The sequence below is a fragment of the Colossoma macropomum genome, unplaced genomic scaffold (genome assembly GCF_904425465.1).
Source record: "Colossoma macropomum unplaced genomic scaffold, Colossoma_macropomum, whole genome shotgun sequence".
NCBI classification, from domain to species: domain Eukaryota; kingdom Metazoa; phylum Chordata; class Actinopteri; order Characiformes; family Serrasalmidae; genus Colossoma; species Colossoma macropomum.
The window spans coordinates 23,352,767-23,377,168 of record NW_023494807.1 but is presented as its reverse complement, the minus strand read 5'-3'; the positions used below and the strand labels follow the sequence as shown (position 1 = coordinate 23,377,168).

The 24,402-nt window shown below is 37.1% G+C and overlaps 1 protein-coding gene across 2 annotated transcripts in view; it reads left to right on the top strand.

Annotated features, from left to right (window-relative positions):
* The window catches only part of LOC118797453 (GRAM domain-containing protein 2B-like), a 37,065-nt gene extending 16,460 nt beyond the window's left edge, over window positions 1–20,605 (top strand). For both annotated transcript variants that reach the window (XM_036556818.1, XM_036556819.1), the window contains exons 2-13: window positions 1,376–1,525; window positions 2,739–2,796; window positions 4,164–4,236; window positions 5,531–5,634; window positions 6,308–6,406; window positions 7,047–7,118; window positions 8,450–8,518; window positions 9,655–9,772; window positions 11,356–11,433; window positions 15,176–15,275; window positions 17,377–17,484; window positions 19,137–20,605. In XM_036556818.1, coding sequence (XP_036412711.1) covers window positions 1,376–1,525; window positions 2,739–2,796; window positions 4,164–4,236; window positions 5,531–5,634; window positions 6,308–6,406; window positions 7,047–7,118; window positions 8,450–8,518; window positions 9,655–9,772; window positions 11,356–11,433; window positions 15,176–15,275; window positions 17,377–17,484; window positions 19,137–19,152 — 1,045 coding nt within the window. In that variant the 3' untranslated portion in view covers window positions 19,153–20,605. The remainder of the gene's footprint in view (window positions 1–1,375; window positions 1,526–2,738; window positions 2,797–4,163; window positions 4,237–5,530; window positions 5,635–6,307; window positions 6,407–7,046; window positions 7,119–8,449; window positions 8,519–9,654; window positions 9,773–11,355; window positions 11,434–15,175; window positions 15,276–17,376; window positions 17,485–19,136) is intronic.
* Window positions 20,606–24,402: the final 3,797 nt, after the last annotated feature.

Genomic DNA, 24,402 nt, shown 5'->3' with positions numbered 1-24,402 from the left:
TTATTTATTTATTATTTATTTATTTATTTGCCTTCCAAAATGACTGCACTCATAGTACATGGATATGACAGACTCAGTGGTGTACACCAAGTACTATTAAGCCTAATGATTATTAAAAGCATAAACTAAAAACTGGTGGTTTGAATTTAATGAAGATGACAGGAGAAACCAAAATAAGTAAGTGAAACTGCAGTTTAACTGCTGAGTGTAGGTTTATTGATACTCCTTTGAATTGAACTTCATTTCAGCTTATAGAGATGAATAGAGATGACAGAGTTGACATTAGGAGTCTATATCAAATATCCAAATATCTATAGTTTTACACCAAAAAATGAATCCATTTACATGAAAAGCAGTCGACTGTAGTCCCATCTGCAGTCAGACACCTCTCCGTGTTTCTTCCATTTTGGGTCTTGAGTCCAAGTTAAAGTACGAGTCATCGGTGTTTGAGTTCAAGTCAAGTCACAAGTCTTTTTTGATTTCGTTGGTTCAAGTCTAAAGCCATCAGATTTGATCTCCAATTTTTTGTAGTATTGTGCTCATTGCAACTTTGCTTTCTGCTTCTGTCGTTTTGCTGTATTCAGTGTATCGAGCAGGATGTTGTGTATCAAACATAGGGGAGAAGGTCTTTGGTGTTGTATCTCTTTTCGAAACTTGGTGTAAACAGAGATTATAAATCTCTTGTCTAGTCTCCCTCACAGATACGGTCAAATGGCTCCTCCTGGCCGACTTTTTTCACTGTTTAACTGCTGCAGCTCAAACTTTTTGAACGCATCTGTGCTGACCAGCGCAGAAGAGTGAAGGAAACAAACTGGTTTTAATTTAGTCCTATTTTCTCTATTGTTTTAGTCAAAATTCCTCCTTTGTCTAAAAATTGCAACTGTCACTGTTTCAGTGGCCGAAATTTCAGTGCATCACTAATTATCGGTGCTTTATTAGCGGGTGGAGATGCATGTATGTATGACTTAAGAGTTCACTGAGGCAAAATCTCCGCAGGTGAAGATTTAGAAGGGGCTCCTGAGAGTGATGAAGCCCACAGAACCTGAGTCGACCCAAAAGTTATTTTCCTGAGGAAAAGCTGAGTGAACTTTGCCTCACTCAAAATGGAGGCAATATAAGAAGAATTCAGTTCACATGGAGAATTACAGAAATTACCTGTAAAAGCTGCTGTGAATTGAATTACATCTAATCAGCTACAGTGGATGAAAATGAATGAATCCATTTAAATGAAGCTCAAACCAATTCAGATAAAGACCGTAATGTAATTGAAGCACTGAAGCAGGGTATAATCCACAGAATGCATTTCTTCATTAAAATCATAGCAGTTTCATTCGGTGGTGTGTGTCAGTGACAGTATCTCCTTCCCTGGCTCTAGTTATTCCCCAGACAGTGGAGGACTCCTAGGGAAGGCCAAAGGCTGTAAAATGAGGAGGAGCACTGATGGGACGAAGGGCCGTGGTCTGGATGAAGCACATCTAGAGCTCCTCGATATCAGCAGGGGCCTCCACAGAAGCAGCTCTACACAGTTAGTACATTGTCTATACGCTAACTGCGACACATCCACTACATTTGTTGCAAATTGTATTATATATTGTATTTGGAATGCTAATGTTGCTAATAAGTTAAATCTAGAGAATAGCAGTTACCAATAATCAAAATAGCTATTAATTTTCTTCTGAAACAGCATCACAGTGAATGAAAGTTAAATGAAAATATCAGATTTTAAAAGATGTTCAGAACCTCATTACTCATTTTGAATAAATGTTTTTGTGATGTCATGTTGAAGTTATAAAGAGTGTTTTTTTTTCTGAACTGCACTGTGCACTGATGCACAATACAAGGCCAATCACAACTGAGTATATTAGTCTTAAAGACACAGTAAAAAAACAGCCTGGAACAAAAGAGCATGGAGAGCATTGGTCATGTAAAGATTAGCCACAACAGGTATTGGTACATTAATATGCCCCTTTAAGAATATGTTATTCCATTTCATAAGTAGTTAGCAATTTGGAGATATGAGAGGAGCTAACATGAGCTAAACTGAACTCTTCCAGTCATTTCATGATGACAACTAAAGCATAGACATTTATATTATTGCATAAGGCTGCCTTTATACAGTGAAATTTTCATGCATCTTTAGTTGCTTGAAACCTACATGAAATTAAGTTGCACTTGAGTTGCATAATGTAAAGTGTCCTGCTATTTGCTTGCAACTCTTCCACAACAGTTTCAAGCATTTCAACTTCGTGAAACAAATACTTCATGAAGTAGCCGAACAAAACGGCAATAATGCATCACATGATCACACCGAACTACACACCTTTAAACAATTGATTTCACCTGATCAATGGACAGAAAATGAACTAGAAAATGGTTTATTGGGTGGTTGAAAAGTACTGATATGTTGTCTCAAAAAACATACCAGTTAATTTAGCTAACTAGTGGAGAACTCACAACATGCTAGATGCATGAAAGTGTCACTGTGTAAAGCCAGCCTAAAGGACATCTGGTCTACTATCATCTCATTCATGTACATTTAGCACAAGGAATTCCAGTCTTGTAGGGCTGCACTGCCAAGCTTAGCATTTTCTTGACCTGACGCATGAGTTTAAGTGCTTGATGACCTGAACAGAATCAGACATGCTAGTTATGCTGTGCTGTGCTGTTGCCAAAGAAGACTGAAATCGGCCATTCCTGTTCCTCTATTTGTCCTTAATCAATTTCAATATGTCCAACAGGACTACCACCATAGAAGAGGAGGGGATTGATCGCATTGATGGACTGTTAAGTCATAATGTGAGTTCTCTTCTTTTTTTGTTTTTTTAAGCTTATTTAAAAGTAATTGACAGACCACAGTTTCATTTTCAGATTGATTAAAGGAATGATGAGTGATGTATCTTAGTAAATGAAAGTCAGCTAGGAGGAAGATGCATTATTTCTACACAGCAAATCAACATGATAATAAAGCATGTTAAGAACGCTGCACTCTTGTAAGGAGTTCTGGTCATCATTTATGGTGGTCTTTAGGGGTGGAGCTTCTCAGCATTGATTGTGGTTTTTGTTGGTTTCTGCTAATTAGCTTTTATGTATTCTCATACAAGTTTTCACGTCTTTCTGTTACATTTTGTTATTCTTACCTTAAAGATTACATCCAAATTCAGTTTGTACATTGAGAAAACTGTGTGTGTGTGTGTGTGTGTATATATATATATATATATATATGTCATGAAAAATACACAATGTAAATGGCAACAGGCATTTTCAAATTACGTCAAAAATTGAAAAATGCCAAAAATGGAGATACGAGGTTTTCTTCCAAAAGCAGTGATTTGTTTATCGCCATTCTGTATAAATACGTAAGTGCATGTAACTACTCCAGTAATATTCCATTTCAGAACTAAGTGCAGTTAACTCCAGTGCAGAGAAACTATAACACCATTTAAGTGACCAATTAAGTAACTCTTAGTGAAAGATTAACCCCAGTGCTGTAAACAGAATACACTTGTTGGTATAGCACACAGCACTTGAGCAGTAGAGCAACAGCACTGATGATGTTACTTTTTTTTTTTAAGTCAAAGTGAAACTGACACCATAATGCATTTTTTTTTCTGTACTGTGTTATTTGGGAGTGTCTCTGAGCTAGCTGAGTGTTTTCTTCTGATTATAGGTGGAGGTGGTGGGATGGGAATGTGAAACAAGATATTATTAGTTAATATTATTTTTCAAAACAATATTTATATCATTTAATAGATCCACTAAACCTCTTTACGGTACAGCAAAAAGTCTTTTTTTCTATTGTTGAAATATTTTCTGTATTTCTTTTTTTTACCTTAATTTTTATCTTGTTTCTCGTTATCAATATTTACAATTTTTGTGCACTTTTGTTTGTATTAGTTTGTATTAGTTTTTTAACTATTGAATCAGTAAGGTTAATTTCTTGTAAACTGTATACAAAACATTGTGTTGATTTAATGTTGGCAACTTTCGCTGCAGATTCCCACAGAACCCAAAGTAAAACCACTTGCTGTGTACTTTCATCAGTTCAGTTCAAACACAAACAAACGAACTGCCAGTAACTTTTAAACACATTTTATCAGGTTAATCCTGCTTGGCCAAACTAATCTTTACGATTAAATGAACTGTTTTCACTTTTTTCTACACAGAGCTTCAAGAACCACAATAAAACATTCCAGAAACATTTCCCAGAGATTTCCGAGGCGGAGGAATTGACACGTGGTGAGTTTTGACTCATTTTAGTGTCTCTTGCCCTTGTTTCTGAGGTCTTTTTGACAGGTCAAAAGTTATTTCTCCCCCAATGTTTATCTTGAACCCACACATAAGGTAATTTCAAATGCTAGGAGTGCCACCCATCTGACCCCAAGGCTGGCTTTACACGGCAAAACACTGATGCAACTATTTGCTTGAAACCTACATGATACTAAATTGCACTTAAGTTGCAAAATGCAAAGTATCCTGCAACTTACTTGAAACTCGGATGCAATAGTTCTCAGTCTCAACTCAGTGACCAAACAAAACACAAATCATGCATCACATCATCACGTCAAACGACATACTTCAAATGTTTTACCAGATCAACGGAATGTTCATGACAGCAAACGTAAGTTTCTCAAAGCAAACATTTCTGTAAACAGCTACCTTAACTAGCCAGCTAAAGCTAACATCTGTTTAAATTGTTTATTATTATGCTTATAAGCTGTTTATTCTTCTTTAACCTGCTACTATCTTGATTTACGTAGCTAGATTTATTTTCTCCTCTCGACACTCTGGTTTTACACACAGCCCAGATTTATTTGGGATCCAAAAGAATTATTACAGAAGGAGAGACTGAGATGGGCTGTTGTGGTTCTAAGACAGAATTACAGAGACATCAAGTAAGCTATAACTGGAAAACTACTTAAACACTCATTTTCACAACAAATAAAAAATTCAAATACATAGTAAAGAACCACAGACAGATAAATACAGAAAGACATATAGATACTAAAAAAGAACAACAACAACAGCTGTAAAAAATATACATGAATGATAAAGGTCTGCAAATATGTAAATTACACCTGGAAGACGTTATAGTGAGAATGACACAGTGTATCAAAAAATACAAGCTGCTTATTTGACTAACTAGTGGAGTAATAGAATGTGTCGCATGCAACTTTGTTTTTAAATTGCTTTGTAAACTGTCAAGTTGGGTGGAAATTATGTTGTAGGTAGCTCGCAACATGCAACAGGGCTGCATATAAAATACTACCATATTGCACATACTACATCGTTGGATGCAGTACTATTCGTCGTGTGCTGTTTTGATATACTCTTTAAAATGGTAGTATGTGGTTCTGGATGCAGCCTACAACAGTGGTTCTCAGTAGTGTTCCTGGGGGATGGCTTTGTTTTCCTACCCACCTGGCTCAACTCTGGCCGGCTAATTGCAGAGGTGCTGGGATACTCAGCACGGCAACGGAAAAGCCCTGCAGTAGAGTGCTGTGGTGTTAATAGTGTGTTTTTTCCACTCCAGCATTCACCTGTGCCATTCAAAAGGAGGTGCTTTACCATGGAAGGATGTATGTGTCAGAACAGCATGTATGTTTCCACTCTTCAGTTCTGCTGAAGGAGACCAAGGTAAGACCAAGATGATCCAACCCTGTGCACAGCAAAGGCACAAACAGTCTTTTTTTATGTTTGTTTTTTTGACAATGGTTTGCAGCCATCGCAACAAGAAAGACCTAACTGACCTGTCCATGCTCCACCCACACGTGCACTCTTTCATTGCAGCCGTGGCTAGGCTGGACAAGCGTTACAGAGCAAAAATCTCCCTTTCAACCTAATGAGAAACTGTAGCACCTAGCTCAGTTTCTGTCAAAACACATGAATTTAGAGTGTTCTTAATTTAATTTTGTTGTTTTGACTTGCACAGGTATTATTTTTTTGCAGTGTGTGAGCCACAGCGTGCAGCATTTTGTTCTTAATTATAGGGTAGGTTTTTACCTCACACCAAGCTTCTATCAGTGGAAAAGTGGATGCAATTGGTAACGTCTTTGCATCCATTCCGATTCACTTTTTAATTAAACATAATGTGGAAAGAAGGTGAAGAGTAACAGCCCATTCTGCTAAAGCTCTAATGTGACAGAAGACATTAGTGGTAATGTGTAAATTTTTTTGTTTGATTGTTTTTGTCTGTAAAAAAAAATCCTTAAAGCCTCTTTGACTCCTCAAATGGAATGGCACAAATGGAAACTGTCATAGATGTACTGAATATGCAGCTGTTGTAAAATAATGTTCTCTTTTGTCCCAGGTTGTGATTCATGCTTCCGCAGTACAGTCTGTAAAGAAAAAGAACACAGCACGGGTTGTACCCAACGCAATCAAAATTCTCACCAACAGTGGAGAGAAGGTTAGAGCTTTTTATCCTGATGGCTTTACAGAATGGCAAAAAACATAAAAGGACTCATATCCTACATTTTTCTTGTGACTTCTTTCTCCACTTGTGTTTATACGGTTTTATGTACAATAACAGTCATTCATTAATTCATGACCACTTTCAAATTCTTTACACCCTTAAAGACTGATTTTATATATATATATATATATATATATATATATATATATATATATATATATTATATATATATATATATATTAGTGCCTCATTCCAAAACATTTGTGGCTTGGTTTGCTTTCATTACGACTGAAACATTAAGAAACTTTAACAATTTTTACATGCTACATCCAATTCTGTTCCATAAAAAGTGAGAAAACAGTAGCTTTCAATTATATGGGCCCTTTAAAGATTATGCTTATAAACTGGTCAGAGATGTTGGGGCTGAAACTCTAAATGTCTGTGAATTATGAAAGTGTGTAGTGCAAATCTGAGGGAAGAATAGTAGAAGTTCTACTATTCTTCCCTTTGTGAGTAAAAATTCCCTTTTGTCTTTCATTTTCATCTACATTTATGCTATGAAAAGTGCAGTTAAAGTCAGAGGTACTGTTCTTAGTGTTGCTTCAAGTCTTACCCTAGTCTCTGTGTTTTACAGTACCTGTTTGTGTCTTTGCGGAACCGAGATGCATGTTTCAAACTCTTGCAGTTGATGTGTCCACAACTACAGGTGGGTGATGTTTTGGTGTGCTTTGGCTTTTTTGCCTTATGATGAAAAAGCTGGTTACTGTGTACAAAACAAAAAATAAATATTTTACAATTCAGAATTCATTAGCAAACTTAAGCCTGGCTTTACATGGTGAAACTTTCATGCAACTAGTTGCATGTTGCATGCCACATAGCTTCTATGCAAAACAAAGCAATGAAAAAAGAAATCCAAGTTGCACACAACTAACACATTTGATTACTCCACTAGATAGTCAAATTAGCAGCTTGTTTTTGGTACACTGTCGTTCTTGCCATATAAAGTCACATGAGATGTAATATACATATTTGAATTATTTTTATAGCCTTTGTATAACATTCATTTTCCAGTTGTCATTATTGTTCTTTTCTGTATCTATATATCTATATTGTCTCTGTCCATCTACGGTCCTTCACTATGTATTTTAATCAGCTCTGTGTATCTTTTAGCCTTTGAAAATTAATATTTAAGGAGCTGTTACAGCTGTACTTGATGTTGCTTATCCTGTCCTAGAAGCACAAAAAGGTAATGGAGGAGTGCATCTCTGTCTCCCCCTCTGTAATATTTTATATCGTTTACATCTGAGCACAGTGAGAAATTAGGGAACATCCAGAGAGAAAAAAAATGAATCTAGCTACGCGGATCACGATAACTGCAGGTTAAAGAGGAATAAAAAGTGACACAAGCAGTTTATTGAAACATCTGTTAGTGTTTCAAGCTACTGGGCTAGTTGGTGCACCTGGTAAAAGAAACATTAGCTTTGAGAAACTTGTGGCTGAGGAAACTGACAAAATGGAAAACTACCGAATTTGCATAAAGTCAGTCAGGATCTCAACCATCTGTTAAGTAATCTTGTGTTTCATTTTCTTGTCCTATGACCCATTAAAACCAGTCGTTTGAAATGATGACGTTAAACATGATCATGTAATGCTCTGTTTTAGTTTCATGTAGGTTTCAAGCAACTAAATTTACACAACGTTTCACTGTGTAAAGCTAACTCAGGGTGTTCTGGTTAAAGATTCTGTGACTGATCATTGTCATTACTTTAATATGTCATTGCCTTGCAAATCAAAAAGGAAACTTAAAAAAAATGTGTGTATGTTAGCTGACATGATCTGTTTACAACATCTCTGTCCCATTAAGTGAAAATGATCAGTGAAAGAATAAAACCACTGACAAATTGCTGGGGTGATGTTTAAAAAGGTTTGAAGTGGTATTTTAAAATGTATATTAGATTTAAAATGATGTTTGAAAATGTAAATCAGTTTGGACGTGAGCTGTGAAACATAACTTCCGTTCTCCTGTTCTCTCTTCAGACTGTAAGTGCCAACGGCAGCCATCTAACGTCTTCTCCAGAAAACAGCCATGAACTGGAAGTTGACACAGTAAGAATCCAACCGAAAGAACAGGAACTTCAAATAAATAGTTCACAGCATCAGTGTGCCAAAATACACTATGCTGCTGCTAAACTAGTATATCTTGCTACGTCTTCTGCTCTCCAGTTATCTCCAACACAAAAATGAGTGTTTTTCCCCTCTGAGCCTTTTCCTCCATTAGATTCTGACTTTATTTTGTTGACACATCTTATTTACTTTATGGCGCGGACATCTTAATGTGTGTTTAATGTGCTACCATGTGGTCTTCAAAGCAAATTATATTTACCAGAAGTACAAAGAGGACATTTCACTAATAGAAATAGAGGGTAGTATTTTGTGATAGTGTCACCATTCTTTTAATTCAACTCAAAACATTAAATTCCAGATTTTTTTCCCCCATGTTCTGCAGTTGTTAACAGTCATTCAGAATGGTTTGATGTGAAATGTCTTTTCTAAAGAAACTTGCCAATTCAGATTTGTTCTCAGTAGTGGTGATAGGAACCAAAGTTTAATGCCTCTAAAAGCTCTTAAGAGAAGCTGTTGGAAGTAGTTTTGTGATGAGGTTTTTCCCTAAAACTAGTACTCAAAGATTTTTTTTTCCACCAGATTTACCATCATTTTACCACTATTGGCATTATAATAATAATAACAATAAAAAAAAAAAACACATTACATGTGTAGGCTCATATATTCCATATTTGCGCTGTAGATATTGCGAACCCAGGTTCCTGTCACCACCACTGTAATGAAATCTGAGTCAGTAAGTTTCTTCACATCATTTAAAATTAAACCACTCTGACTTTGTTTACATCGCAAACACTGAATTTGCAGAAATTTAGAATTTTGACACAACATACATCTAAACACGTCTTTTCAGTTACATTTTGAAGTACTTATTGGAAATTAGAATTTTGTACTTTGCTAGTTAATTTCAAACGATAATACTTAGTGAGAAAAGTAATCTACTTTACTCATTTCAAGTAATCTATTTTATTCCTTTCGACTTTACTCCACTGATGCTACTAATGCTCTAGGTATCTTTGACTTCATTCTGTTTTGATTGTTTAGCACATTTGTTGCTTTGCTGTTCCTTTGAGAGTTGCTAATGATATGTTGAATATGCTAACAATGTCCTCTGCTTGTAGATTTCCAGCCACTCCAGTCAGGAGGACGCTACAGACCAACGCAGGGTCTCTATCCCAGAGCACGACAAAAGTCTGGGCGGCACCCTGTCCTCCCTCTCAGTCGCCGACATCCCAAACGGTCAGCACCTCCATTGCCTTCCCACTTACACTTCAAAAAGCTGAGAGAGAGAGAGAAAATAGTAAAACAAACATTGTTTCAAATATATACTGCAGTTTCTCCTGCTAAAAAAAAATAGTTCTACCACAAGTTGCATGTAAACCAACCATAGTTAGCACTTCCAACATAGATAGAATGTTTTTCAGCCAGTCAGATTGTGCGGTCGGAACTAATATATTATTAATTAAGCAACAGAACACCAGAGGGAATACGTTATCGCAAATGATACCATAGTTGTGATTTGGTCACAGGCACAGGCTGAACATGAGGCCCTGATTTTATTCACAACACATGACCTTTAGCGTTCTATTGCTTTTTATAACATTTATACAAAATAGAAGTAAAGCAAAGAGGCTCTAAAAGAATCAAATGTTCTTTAATATCACCAATTCCTTACACCAAAAATATTACCATTTCACATAATGGTTTAAGCCATGACCCTTACAAAAAAGTCACATGAATTTCAAATGTGAATAAAACATTTTTGTATAGTTACGTTAAAAATGTTATCACATGTAAAAAAAATCAAATGTTCATTCATGAGAAAGAATGTATGTTCACATGAAAATGAGTTCACATGTGAAAAAATGTGTGATTACTTGTAAAACACATGGTTTTTGCACCTGTCATGTGAAAAATATTTGGCGTTTTTGTAAGGCCAAACTGTCACAATATCAGGTTCAGTTCAGCCTTTTCAGCATTTGTCACATAAACCTGAATGTTGTTTTGTTCCAGACAGTCTGTAAAGCCTTTTCCAGCCCATTGTCATTGCTGAATTTTGTTCGCTTTTGGCTATTTCCAGTTTGTTTAGTTGTTCTGTCACAGCTGCTGACCAAAAAGCTTGCTTAGGAGCAACAATACGTCCTCAGTTTGAGACTACAGAATCTGACCAACTGGGCTGAAGGTCAAATGTTATCTTACAGAAGTTATTTCATGTATCCATTTTCTGTTCTTCTGTGTTTATATTTGCTAAAAAGGAAACTAAGTAATGGTTAGCTGGAGTGTAAAGTGACTTGTTACTTAGCAACCGGTGCTCTGCAGAATGATCGTTATTGTGAAAAATACATGCCGTTATTACAAATAACAGATTTTGTCATCTGAACAAACTCATTTGATTGACATGACTGTCTGTTGGTTATGAGAGAACTCTCATTGATTTTATCTTGCCATAAAAGATTAGGAACTATGAAAGTGGATCAGCAACATATTTCTACTATCTCTATGAGAGGAACATCCAGTTCTTCCATGACAATGAACAAGAACATGAGAATGAAAACCAGAATCTTCCTTTAACACTTGTGATTTGGCCCTTCAGATTCTTAGAAAATCCATCATGAGCTTAATTGTGTACTAGAGTTGGGATGATAATTGACTGTGCAGTGCAGGAATACTGCAGGACAGGAAATGGGACTGAAGCTTAGAAATGAATCATGGTGACTCAGATGGCTTGACCTTATTATTGGTCTTATCTTGGTGTTTTTATATGCTGTGAAAAACTATGTTATTTAAGATGTCATGATGACTTACTGTGACCACCTTTACAGGTCAAGCAACAAGTAGCTCCACGCCACGCAGCAGCACCAGCAGAGACGGGCACTCTACAGAGGAGGAGGAAACAGCAGGTAACTGAGCACACATGTCCCATATGTATTGTATATGTATTTTATGGGTGACAAATTAAAGGAAAACCTAACATCAAGAGTCTTAAGCTATGTTTACATTACGAGTCTCATTGTTCAAATCCGATTTTTTGCTCAAATCTGATCTCTCTGACAGGGTGGTTCACACTCGTTTAGGTAAGTGATTCAAATCTGTCATGAATGTGAACAAACCAGTGTCCTGAAATGACCCGCATGGGCACATCCTACTCAGTAACGTCACGTGAATGAATCACATGCGTCCTCAGCAAACAAACAGTCAGAACAAGCCTTCACTGTTAAAATAATTAACTCGGCTGCATTAATAGAGTGAGACAAAGGCGCAAAAGGTGAGATGTGTTGCTTCTCCACCATTTACAGGCTCTGTTCGGTGCTGCTGCCATGGTAGCGCTGAATGATAGCGCACACGCAGTGAAAAAAAAAAACACATGAATTCCGATCTGAGCGTTCTCATTAAGGTCGCATGGCCACGAATCGCATATGTATCCGATCTAGGACCACATATGAAAGTGACGCAGGTCAGATTTGAAAAGATCAGATTTTCAAAAGATCAGTGTCCACACAGCCCTTAATGTGACAAAAATCTGATGTTTTCAGAGCTGTGTGACACACACAAATCTGATTTATTAATCTGATCTACACAAGCCACTTTCATAGGTGGTCCTTCATTGGACACATCCAATTTGTGGCTATGCGGCCTTAATGAGAATGCTCAGGATTCATGCGTTTATTTTTTCCACTGTGCGTGCGCCATCATTCAGCGCTGCAAAAGCAAAGCATCTGATCCTTTTTCATCTTTGTCTTGCTTTAAAAGTGAACAGCTAAGCAGTTTAGAGCAAATATTTTTGATGACGATGGTTTTTGCTGGCTAGTTTGTTTGCTGTTTATATCACATGATTCATTCACTTGACATTATTGAATAGGATATGCGCAGGGTGGTCATGTCAAGATGCAGGTTCATTTACATTAATGACAAGTTTGAGTCCCACACCTACACAAATGTGAACAGTCAAGTTAGAAAGATCACATCTTAGCAAAAAATCACAGTTGAGCAGTGATGCTTGTAAAGTCAATGTGGCCTTAGTAAAGTGTTGGGCCACCAGAAGAGCTTCAGTATGCCTTGGCAAAGATTCTTTGTCTCTGAGTCTCTGGTACTGTACTTAGGGGAACACTATTCCTCCCAAAGATATTGCTTGATTTGTTGTTTGATGATGGTGGTGGAGACTGTCTAATATGCTAATCCAAAATCTCCTACTGGTGTTCAGCTGGGTTGAGATCTAAGATCTTTCAATTAATTTTTTTTTTTTCAATTTAATTTTTTTGCCCTCACCACTGGGATATGCATCACACATATGTTACACAAGTGGCAGAAAGAGAGGAGGAGACAGCGAGAAGCATGTTATTCTAATGGAACACACTCCCCCTCGGCAGGTTAGCCACCGTGAGCTAATCAGCTAGCCATGCAAACTTTCCAATGCAAAACGTTTTTTTGAGAAATTGGAGCATAATGCACATAATGTGATTTATTGCTTTGCCTGGCTCTAAACTTGGTGTAGAACAAAGTTGTAATGCCTTTCTTTTTGTTGTTGTCAGCTGTGTAGCCTTTAGCATGCTAATGAGCCAGTTAGCAGAGTGATGAAGCTGTATCAGCTATCATGCATAACAGATTAAGCATTTGTAACTTAAAGCCCAGCAAATAGAATGTTATAGTTTTGAAATGTAAGGTATTTTAAAATAGCTTCCTACTATGAACAGTTTTGTCCGCTCGACCCCTCACCCGTCCGTAGGCTCATCTAACACCCTTCACATTGTTGTGATGTAAACAAAGTCATTCAGAGTGATTTCATGTAAAATAGCTCACTGTAGAGCAAGTTACTGATTTCTTTACTGTGGTGGTGACCAGAAACTGGGGTCACCATGTCTTCAACACAAATATAACCATTTTATTTACTACCCAAAACTGCCAGTGAACCTTCACTTGTCTTTTCAGTTTTTATATGTTATGGGGCTATTTTGCCTTACAGCGCTCTCCATGTACCCTACACCATGAATGGATTAAAATAAATGGATTAACAAGACGGCTTTTAGAGACATTAAACACTTGGTCTGGTTATCACCACCACTGTGAGCAATTCTGACTCTGAATAAATTCTTATTCTGAATAAGTTTCCCTAGAGCTGAGCATTTTACACCAAACAACTCTGAATGATTTTGTTTACATCTCAAACATTTAATTATGTAGAAATTTTGAACAATTGATGGAGTTCTCCTTTAAGATGCCACCACGTATTTCCACAAGGGGAAATGAGGAAGCCAAGTGGATGAGGGCTTGTTAAAACCAGTGTTGAAATGGGGGCTGATGACTGTGAAGACCAAATCTCATTACATCATTTTCATACTCATTCAGTGACCCCTGATGCCTGATCCTGTGAATATTATATTTATTTATAGAGCACTTTTATACCGGTGGCAGCTCGAAGTGCTTTACAGACAGGTGATAAACCTTAACCGTAATAGAAATTATGACTATTCAATCATATAAGAAAATGGCACAGGCACAGAATTTCAATTAAAGGCTAAGTTAAAGAGATACAGTTTTAAATGCTTCTTAAAAGTGAGCACTGAGCTTGACTGTCTAATAAAAAGCAGAACTGAGTTCCATAGTTTAGAAGTAGAATAACTGAAAGAGGTCTCTACATGTTATCTATATGTTACGGAAGGTATTTGCAGAAGGCCAATATCTGCAGATCTAACATCGCGTGTTGGAACATAAACAGACAGACATTCTGTGTTGTAAGTGGGTACTACGTCATTTAGAGCCTTAAAAACTAGTGGCAGACCTTTAAAACCTATCCCGAAGGATACAAGTAGCCAATGCAGTTCTGTCAAAACAGGAGTGACATTATCTCTCTTTTTTTGTTTTTTTGTTATTCAGTCATCTTTCAAAGTTTTTTTTTCTCTCGCCATCATCATCCTAAATTGCGGTCAGCTGGGCCAGCTCAGCATTGTTATACATGCCACAGAGCATGGTGAGATATAGTTGCTTATACCTGTCTGAAAGCATCTTGCACTTACATTTCTTTGCTCATTTATTAAGGTTTTCCCTTTGGCACCCGACTGTATATGTAATTACCTATACCTACCTATACAGTAACAATTGTAAACAACCTCTAATGCATTATACACTATATGGACAAAGTATTAGACACCTACATATTACACCTAGAGGAGCTTTAATGACATCCCATTCTAAATTCATAGGCATGAATTTGGTCCCCCTTTGCAGCTATAACAGCTTCCACTCTTCTGGGATGCTTTCTACAAGATTTTGAAGTGTCTGTGGGACTTTTTGCCCATTTATCCAGAAGAGCATTTGTGAGGTCAGACACTGATTATGACCACCTCCCCTGTAAGCACCCTACAAAGTGCACCTACATAGTAAGTGGAGCTGATAAAATGAACAATGAGCATGGAAACAAGGAGGTGGTCATAATGTTATGCCTGATTGGTGTACACACACATATAAACATATACAAGTTTCAACCTTAGTAACCATGGACGGATGAGGACGCAGGTTGAAGTGCACTTTCCACACACACACACACACACACACACACACACACACACACACACACAGAAAAATTCCAATTTATTCATTCTGGTAGGCAGAGACTTGGCATGTTCTTACCACTTGTTCTCTGAATAGCTGTCTCCTGGGTCACCATGGTAACAGAGAAGATCAAATCGCTCCTCTCCATGAGTGGGACAACTAACATCAGCAAACTCCTCATCATCTACCTCGTACTGTAAGTAATCAATTCTTTTATATTATACAACCCTATTGAGAATGTAGAGGATAATATTATATTCCTGTAATATCATTGTGGTGGACCTCGGGGGAAAAAAAGGACGCTCGATTTCAGTTTTGTTTTTTTTTGTTTTTTTTAAATAAACACACTTCTGCACACTTTATTAGTTTATTTGCTGAATTTAAAATGTGGCCTGTGAATATATTTTGTTATATGTGGTATATGCAAATAAATTACCACTGTGCAAAAAAAGTTGGAAGAAAGAAATTTAAGTGTGTTCCCTGTAGAGGATGTTCACTTAAAAACAAAAAGACATGTAATTTGACCAGGCATATTCAAACTTTTGCATGTGACTATATGATCCCATATTAGGTTCAAGATAACGCAATAAAGATGACCAGTATTCAGGCTCTAAGTGGACTTTAGGTTGTGTTTTGCTCTCTTCTGCCACGTCTATCACTTTACTGAGAAATTTGTGCTTCCTTTATTCCTCCATTTGTTCAGATGTACTAAAGACACACAGTCATCAGCTAAAGGAGGCAAAGAGAGTAAAAGCCTCTGTCTGAGTTTCTGATGTCTTAAAGAAATAAATAGAACTTCATTTTGGAAGTGAAGTCTACAGAGATTCATTCAAGTTCCACAGCATTGCTCTGCGTTCTTTGCTAAATATTTAATACTTGTCACTTGAAAGTATTCCAAGTTAAGGAAGCACATGAATTAATGCACATTAAATAGTAACTGGGCTGTTTTTGTTCAGCTGTAACATAAAATGATGCCTCAATTTTGATATATATATATATATATATATATATATATAGTCATATGAAAAAGTTTGGTCATCCTGGTCAAAGAACGTTTTATATGATTTTCTATTCTCTAATGTTTTATATGCCTGTGTGTGTGTGTGTGTGTATATATATAAACAAACATGCCTGTTAATTCAAGTCCATTATCACTAAATTATATTTATTATTATTCAGTTGACGTCTGATGCCTTAAATGAACATGATGAAATATGATCACATTTCATAATAGTTTTTTTTTGTGTGTGTGTGTGTGGTGGGAACTGAGGCTGATTTAAAGGAAACGCTTGTTGACTGATGGTATGCGGTCAATCAGGAACATTCAGACATTGTCTTGTCATATCTTCAACAGTCGTATCTGATGTGGTGGGTCAGTTCAGGCTGGTTGATGTTCTAACAGATACATGCCTGCTGTGCCACATGCTATTTACAATGAAATTGAATTTAACATCAATTAGCATAACAGAATTAATGCTGGCCTCTCAACAAAGATGGCAACCATTTTGCATGCATAGTAACTGCTCCTACAAGTGGTAAAATCTGTAGTTAAACAGAAAACTTATTTCTGTGTAAGAAACTGATGTTCATTAAATTACACTGTTATGCATTTATAACCTCTTGGGGAAAATGTAAGTTTTTAGAATTCATTCAGTTTAGTTGAAGACTTTTTAAGGACCCTGTATTAATAGACAACACGCACTGTGTTTTGCACTCTCATAGTCATTAAGAACCCATATGTTGACTGGTACCTGCTTGTATGGGTGTATTTTTTACTGTTATCTTTTGTAGCATCACCTCATTTCCACATGAATAAAATATACAGACGTATGCAGAAGTTTATACGTCCCCGGTCAGATTACATGTTATTAAAGTAAAAATAGGTTAACATCCTCTACAGAGGTGTTTGGCAGATAAACTCTAACTGTGCATTAAAATGTGAAGTTCTCTGTAGGAGATGTGTTAACTTAATTTCACTTTGAAAACTTTTGCATATGGATGTTTGAATCCCAGATAGTATGACCTCGTATGTAAGATAAAGGATGAGGGATGCATTCTGGGTACATGAGCTCCATACAGTGCACCCAAAGGGCCTCAATGAAGAATGACTGAGGCTGGGCTTACTGCATACCTGTACATGTTGAAGACCCCGAAGCCTAACTGTGCATTAAATATCACTGTATGATAATCACACCAGTTTAACAGACTTGTGTTGGATCATGCAGTGTGACTGGAGCTTGGCTTTATTATAATATGTCCTACTGTGCACTCAGCTGTGTGTTTCTTTGTGCTTGCAGAGTGGCGCTCCTGCTCCTGACGTCCGGTTACATCGGTCTGCGCATCATAGCTCTGGAGGAGCAACTGAACACACTGGGAGCAATGTCGGAGTTTAGTCTACAGAGAGAGTCAGTACCCTCACAAACACGCACAGACACTCCTGCGCACAGATACTCATATCACATTCCATCTTTAGACCTGCACACATCACATGAGACAAACAGAAACACCTGTCGCTGTTGTAACAAGACCACGTATTTAGAACTGGTATATTTACAGGAGAAGGGAAAAATATTTTAATGTGAATTAATGTAGTGAGATTTTATTCTCAGTAATTTTGAATCAAAGCTCTGCCCTTTTCCCCTATATCAAAGCAGCCCTATTGGGTGTGAATAAAGTTTAAAAAATGCAGAGCATGGCTAGGCGTCCTGTCTAAGAAGCTAAAGTATTCAAATAATGAAATATATTTTACGTTATCTGTGGAAACATCTGACTGGCTGGGACAGGACACACTGACTGCTTCCTCACACGTGCTTCAAAAACAAAGCTGCTCCTGAAGTCATGAATTTGTTATTGTGACAAACAGTACTTGATGCTAAAATACATTTTAAGTAAGCACAGACACACAAAAAGAGTTCTAGTGCATCTCATCTATAATGGCCATCCACATAGTTTGACACGTGTAAACAAAAATCTTTTAAATCTGACAAATGGATGTGAACTGACTGTATTTACATGTTGTGTACTCCCCATTTTAATTTTGGATTGCTTTTAATGCATTATACGTCCAAACGTGCATTCAGACTAATTAGTGAATTCAGCTACTTTGTCACCCAGTACTGAAAGAGTTGTTCTTTTTGTGTGCACACAGCTTTTATAACCTTCATAAAAAAGATAACAATAGAATGGAGATGATGTATTTTCTCAACAAGTAAACTAATATGTTCTTGATATTGTGTCTTAGTAAGCTGACAAAAACAAGAGTCATTATTTTGACCCAAAGAATCACAATTTTAGCCAGAGGAAGTTTAAAAGAAATTCTGCATGGTGGAAATGGATTCCGTACCAAAAGCATGAAAGACAAGCAGAAGTTTATGTTGTGCGACCATGCTTTTGGTACGGAATCCATTTCCACCATGCAGAATTTCTTTTAATGAAATATGATATGATAATTATGAAGTTGCTCCTGTCATTCGCAAAGTAGCTCTAATAAACCACTAAACTGGCAACGTTCACTGCACAACGTGTTGGTAGTGTTGGTTCAGACTGGTGAAGAATTTAGCTTTTTATAATATAGGCTGTGACCACCGTGCTAACCCCTGATGCTAAATAGAGGGTACTGAGTTATGATCTGACAAGCAAACCTCTTTTTGAACCTAAACATCGGTGCATCTGTCTTCAGTGTTTACCATATGGAAATTTAAAATTTGGATGAAACAGTAGCTGATAGTGTTTACACCTCTGAGAACACAATCATAGGTAGAAGTGTACAGAAATGTAAACATCTAAATAAATAAATAAGCATGCTTGGTAAATAGTTTGTCCAATCGCAGTGTATTCAGCGTATTTTAAAAAATATTCTGACTCGGCAAAATAATCAAATCAAATCGAATTGTAGGGAAATGTAATTTCATCATGCACTGACTAATTTCTTAAAGAATCAAAATGAAATTGTTGTGAGATTCATTTCCCTAATATTCTCTGGTCAGTGAACAGTTAGGTAGTAAGTGTATGTGTTTAGGAGCTTTTCCTGTAATTAATCCCTTTTCATCTTTCTCAGGTACAAGGAAACATAACCCTGTGTCTGCACGAAGAGGCTGAAAGACACTGGAAGACAAAATAAAAGCAAGAAACATCCACATTTTCAAATGCAGCTCAACAAGATGTCTTCATAGACAGCATGAGCTGATCCAGAAACACAGCAGGCTGTATTCACCGCAGGTCTACTCAGGCTCCAGCTGTGTCCCGAATAGCTCACTGCATCTTTTTGGGAAAGCTCTGCCAAGAAGTTACTGTGACAAACCAAAAGGAGAATTAATACAATGTGAAGTTATTTAAGATCTTCCGAGGCCCTCTATTTCAGTAACGGTTTTAACATGTCTTCATCAGCATTTACCTCCCGCTTTCCCTGTGCCACATTATGCCCAGCGCCACACCCATCTCTGTTATAAGAGCTGATCCATTACTGTGTTAGTCTGTTAGATGATCCCCAAGAGAACCCCTTTGAGAAAGAGAAGCCTCAGTTCTCTTTTCAGTCCCCATAAAATGATGATTACCTTTCTCTTCTAGCTTGCTAAGCTAAGAGCCACACAGCCTAGCAACAACAGAACAAGAAGACGACCGTTAATAGGTTCCTACTGAAACCTACACCTTGTTGTCCTTATGCCATTCATGTAATGTGTGTGTTACATTTCTGATTGGTGAGGTGAAGTCAAAGAGGGCACATTAAAACCAGTATTGAAACTGAGGGCTAGTTGCTTAGGACTCTGTAAGCTCCGGGCTCCAGACTTAACTTTAGAACTGTCCTAGAAGGGTCTCAAAAAAATACTATATTTGTCCCAAAGTGAAAATTTACATTTTGCTGTAGAATTTCTGTAGAACCATTCTACAAATTTCCAGAAAATGACAAATATCAGACAGCAATACACAAAACACATGCATATCACATGCATGCATACACACTCACACAATGCATACACACACATCTGTGGTCCATAAATACATTCATACAGTACGTATGACAGTGTGTGTATCAGAAGTTCTGTAACTAAATATGGAATATTTTAAGCATCACTTTATTCCTTGTAATGAACTGCATTCCCGAAATGCAAAAGAAATCTGTGAATTGAAGTGTTTAGGTTTTCTTGCAACAATGTTTAAGGGGGCATGGATGGCTGGAACATTCATGATTTTATGACTGATTTAGACATTGTGTTCATTGTCATTACATTAAATTAATTGTCCCTGAAGTGTTCTAAAATGGTTTAAACATCGTCCCATGCGCAGTTCTTACTGTCCCCTGGGTGATGGGATGGTGTTAACCTGGAGCCCTAGTTAGCTAACCAACAAGAAAATACTGTAGCTGCACTGCTGATCTAGCATCTGTTTTTGGCCTTTTTACAACATAATAATACATTATGAACATTATCATCCTAGATCAACTTTCTCTCTTTACAAGCTGTACCTTTTTCCTTTCATGTCTGTTATGTCTTTAATGGTTTGTTTGCTGTGCTGTACATATAAACACAAATGTTGAGGTAAACATGCTAAGAAATAGTCAGAAAATTGAACTGTTGATATTGAGTTAATTGTAAGCTGATGATCAGCAGCTTTTTTTTGTACATACTGTTTTATGACTTCATGCTTTACGATTTTTTTTGTTTCTGATATGTACAGTAAAACTGTTCTGTAATATGCACACTTTGGTATAAAATGTAAAATATTATATTAAAACAAATAAAAATACTCAAAAATAAGTGTATTTCCACACACAGCTTGCATAATGCACGCACATGCACCTGTGCGTTACCAAGAAAAAGTGATGCATATTGATGGTCCTCAAATATTCTGATGATATAATTTTGGCATGTTGCCCACCTCTAAACTTAAGCATAAAAAAAGAAGCTTAAGATTATATTCTTCAAAATAAAGGCTCCAACTAAGCGTTCTCTGACATGAGGAACTACTTTTGGGTTCCTAAAAACTCAATAAACGCATTTGTAAAAGAACTGTGGTGCCACAAAAAACAATAAAATAAAAATAAAATAGAAAATTAAGGTATCTACAATTGCTTAAGAACTCTTAAGGTTTTAAATTGTTTTTCATAGCATTTCTTTCGGTTCTTTATAGAACCTTTTCCTCTTCACATTTAGATGGTTCTTTTATAGCTTTGTCCAATGATTAAGGGGCATTATACCTATATATATATAAAATCATTGAACTGTAGAGAAACAGTGAACTAATCATCCAGCATCAGTACCTGACCTCACTAATGCTCCTGTGGCAAAAAAGAAATAAATACACAAACATAGATTAACACCACCGGTTTCAGAAGAAACAGATTTCTTGGATAGTGTACATGTAGAGTCTTCTCTAGTATTGCATGCTTGCTTAAACAAAACTTTCCTTTGCTGTGACTGTTAGAAGAGACACACGTGCAGAACACAGATCTCCAAGACAACATTTCACTAACAAGAAAATCACTGTGGTAAACTCTCACTGCAGTCACGACAGTCTATTTATTTAAAACTTGAAAAGGTCGCCATCTAGTGGCCCTTCTGTGTTAGTATGTGTGTAGTGTCACTTCCACGCATCTCCAAATTGGTAACTTTCCAGGAGAAGTAAAAAGACGTTCTTAATTTTGATGCAGTAAGATTCAATTCTAACACTTTTGTCTGCAAAGTGTTTCTCAAAAGTCAGTATGATGTAATCAACATTGGTTACTACTCATGTCTGCTCTTAAGGGTCATCATACAAAATCATGCCCATCATTTATTAAAAGACAGTCAAAGGAGATTCCGTGGAAAAGGTGTTTCCAAAACAGGAGTTCTGGAGAATTATCATAAGATAAAAAGATACAGGACTACAGAAAACTGACTTCGAACAACCATGCAAGACCTGGTACACCATCAAAACTGTCCTCATCAGATAACCAGCATTTAAAGCTTTCATCTTTGAGAGAGAGAAGAAAGTCAAGCTTCTTCAGATCTAAAAACACACAGGTGTTTCTGTCCATCCTTCCACTGTGAGAAGACAACAACACTGAATCTGAAAGGATGTGTAGCAGTCAAGAAGCTCTTACTCAGAAAAGGAAACAGAAAAATCAAACATCATTTTTACTGGAAATTAAATATATGGATGGAGGTCTCTGACTTTTGACAGTACTGAACTGTATTGGGCTGTAATTATTTATAAAACTGTCAAATTATTAAGTTATAGATCAGAAACATCTGTCTCAGTGACTATTTAGCTCCATTTACAACTAACCATTCATTTTAGCACCTCTATAGTATATTGCAGTAATCCTTACAATCAGCTCTCCATAGACACTAAAACCAACAAGCACAAAAATTACTGAAAGTGCAAAACCCACACCGGAGGTGGATAATACTGTCTTCTAGATCTTTGATCTTGAAGCTCTCCCCACTGATGCAACTTTCAAGCCACAAGATGGCACCAAAAAACAAGACACCCCATGGACGCTGCTTTAGATGATCCAAGACAGAGTAAAATTCAGTTTGACAAATTAAATGTACACTGTTTTCCACAGTGACTAATGTACAGGCAATCTATGATCAAAGCTTGTAACCAAAAAGCCTTGTGTGTCACTAAGCGTGACTGTGAATCTCTCACCAGCTCTGAATTCAATTCAAGACCATGATAGATAGATAACATAGCCCACTCACTCATAACTTCTCCAGCACACTCCCCGCCCTTTAAAGGTGACCAACTAAACAACCTGCATTTTCCTTGCTGGTTCTCATGTTTTCTCCCGCCATTAGAAAAACTACACCCACCAACCCCATCATTAGAAAAAACACACCCACCAACCCCACCATTAGACTAACACCCACCAACCCCATTATTAGGACAACCACCAATACAACCATTAGTATAACATCCACCAACCTCATTACAATGACCACACCCACCAACCTCATTACAATGACCACACCCACCAACCTCATTACAATGACCACACCCACCAACCTCATTACAATGACCACACCCACCAACCCCATCGCTACAATGACCACACCCACCAACCCCATCGCTACAATGACCACACCCACCAACCCCACCATTAGAATAACAACACCCACCAACCCTGCTCTCACCGCTGGCTCTGCCAGCAGGATTTCACACAACCCAAAACAAATGTAAACAATAAACAATGCTGTTGTTGAATGCCAGGGGCCAAATTCACAAAAGCTTTCTTATGAAAAAACCTGCGAAGACAAACACTAAGAACTTCATAAGAATAGGCCTCATTGATCGATATCTTCCTTAGTTTTTTCTTAAATCTGTTCTTGAGAAAGGTCCTAAGAAAAAGTCAACGTCAGATTTATGACGTGTTCTTAAAGCGCAGAATTATTCACACCTTTGTGCTCGACTGTGTGTAGATTCTGTTCTTACCTGAAAACTAATCCCAAATAAGAAAACTGGTGAATGTCAGAATCTTTGTGTGGGTGGGTTTTAAGAAGAAACTTATTCTTAAAATCCACTTACGCAGTTCTCACGAAGATTCTGACTGAAATCTGAGTAGACTGTAAGATTTAACTTGAACTTGTTCACTGCTGCCATTTTAAACTGTACTACACAGCAGTGCAGTTACAATTCCGAGTCTACCCCGTCACACCTCCACCCACAGAGTCGACCAATAAGAGTCTTCTTATTTGAATACAGAATCAATGCCCAGAAAACGAGACCCTCCCCCTCAACCCACCACCAAACTCATTACAGATGTCTTTCAAAGAGCACAGGGAAGTATATTAAACTGAGAATGTCTCTCCTTAAGGCCTGGAGGCTGGCAGCGGGGACTGTGTGGTTTTTTCCTTTGAGGGTTATATAAGGCTGAAATACAGGACTCCTCTTTCAGTCCCCTGCTCTGAGGAGAATTACAGTCTTGACCAGTTCAAAGTCAACAAACTCTTATCAGAGAGAACTTGTATTGGTTTGCTTCATTTGCCATCTACTGTGTTTGTGTGAACATATACTGCTGTAAGAAAGTATTCAACCTCTATTGATAACTTCTATTTTTGCATATTTGTCACAACTGCTTCAGATTTAATAATTTTAGATTTAATAAAATTTAACATAATAAAAGAAAACCTGAAATCACTATTTTTAAATGATCGCATCATTCACTAAAGGATAAAAAGTTATCCAACACCAACTGGACCTTTGTAAAAAAGTAATTGCAAATAAAATAGAACAAAACAGACGAGATGAGGAAAAAAAGTTAAAAATATATCAGTTGGAAAGTCATTTCTAAGGCTTTGCGACTCCAAAAGCCTTAGCAAGCGTCCTTAGCCCAAAACAGAGAA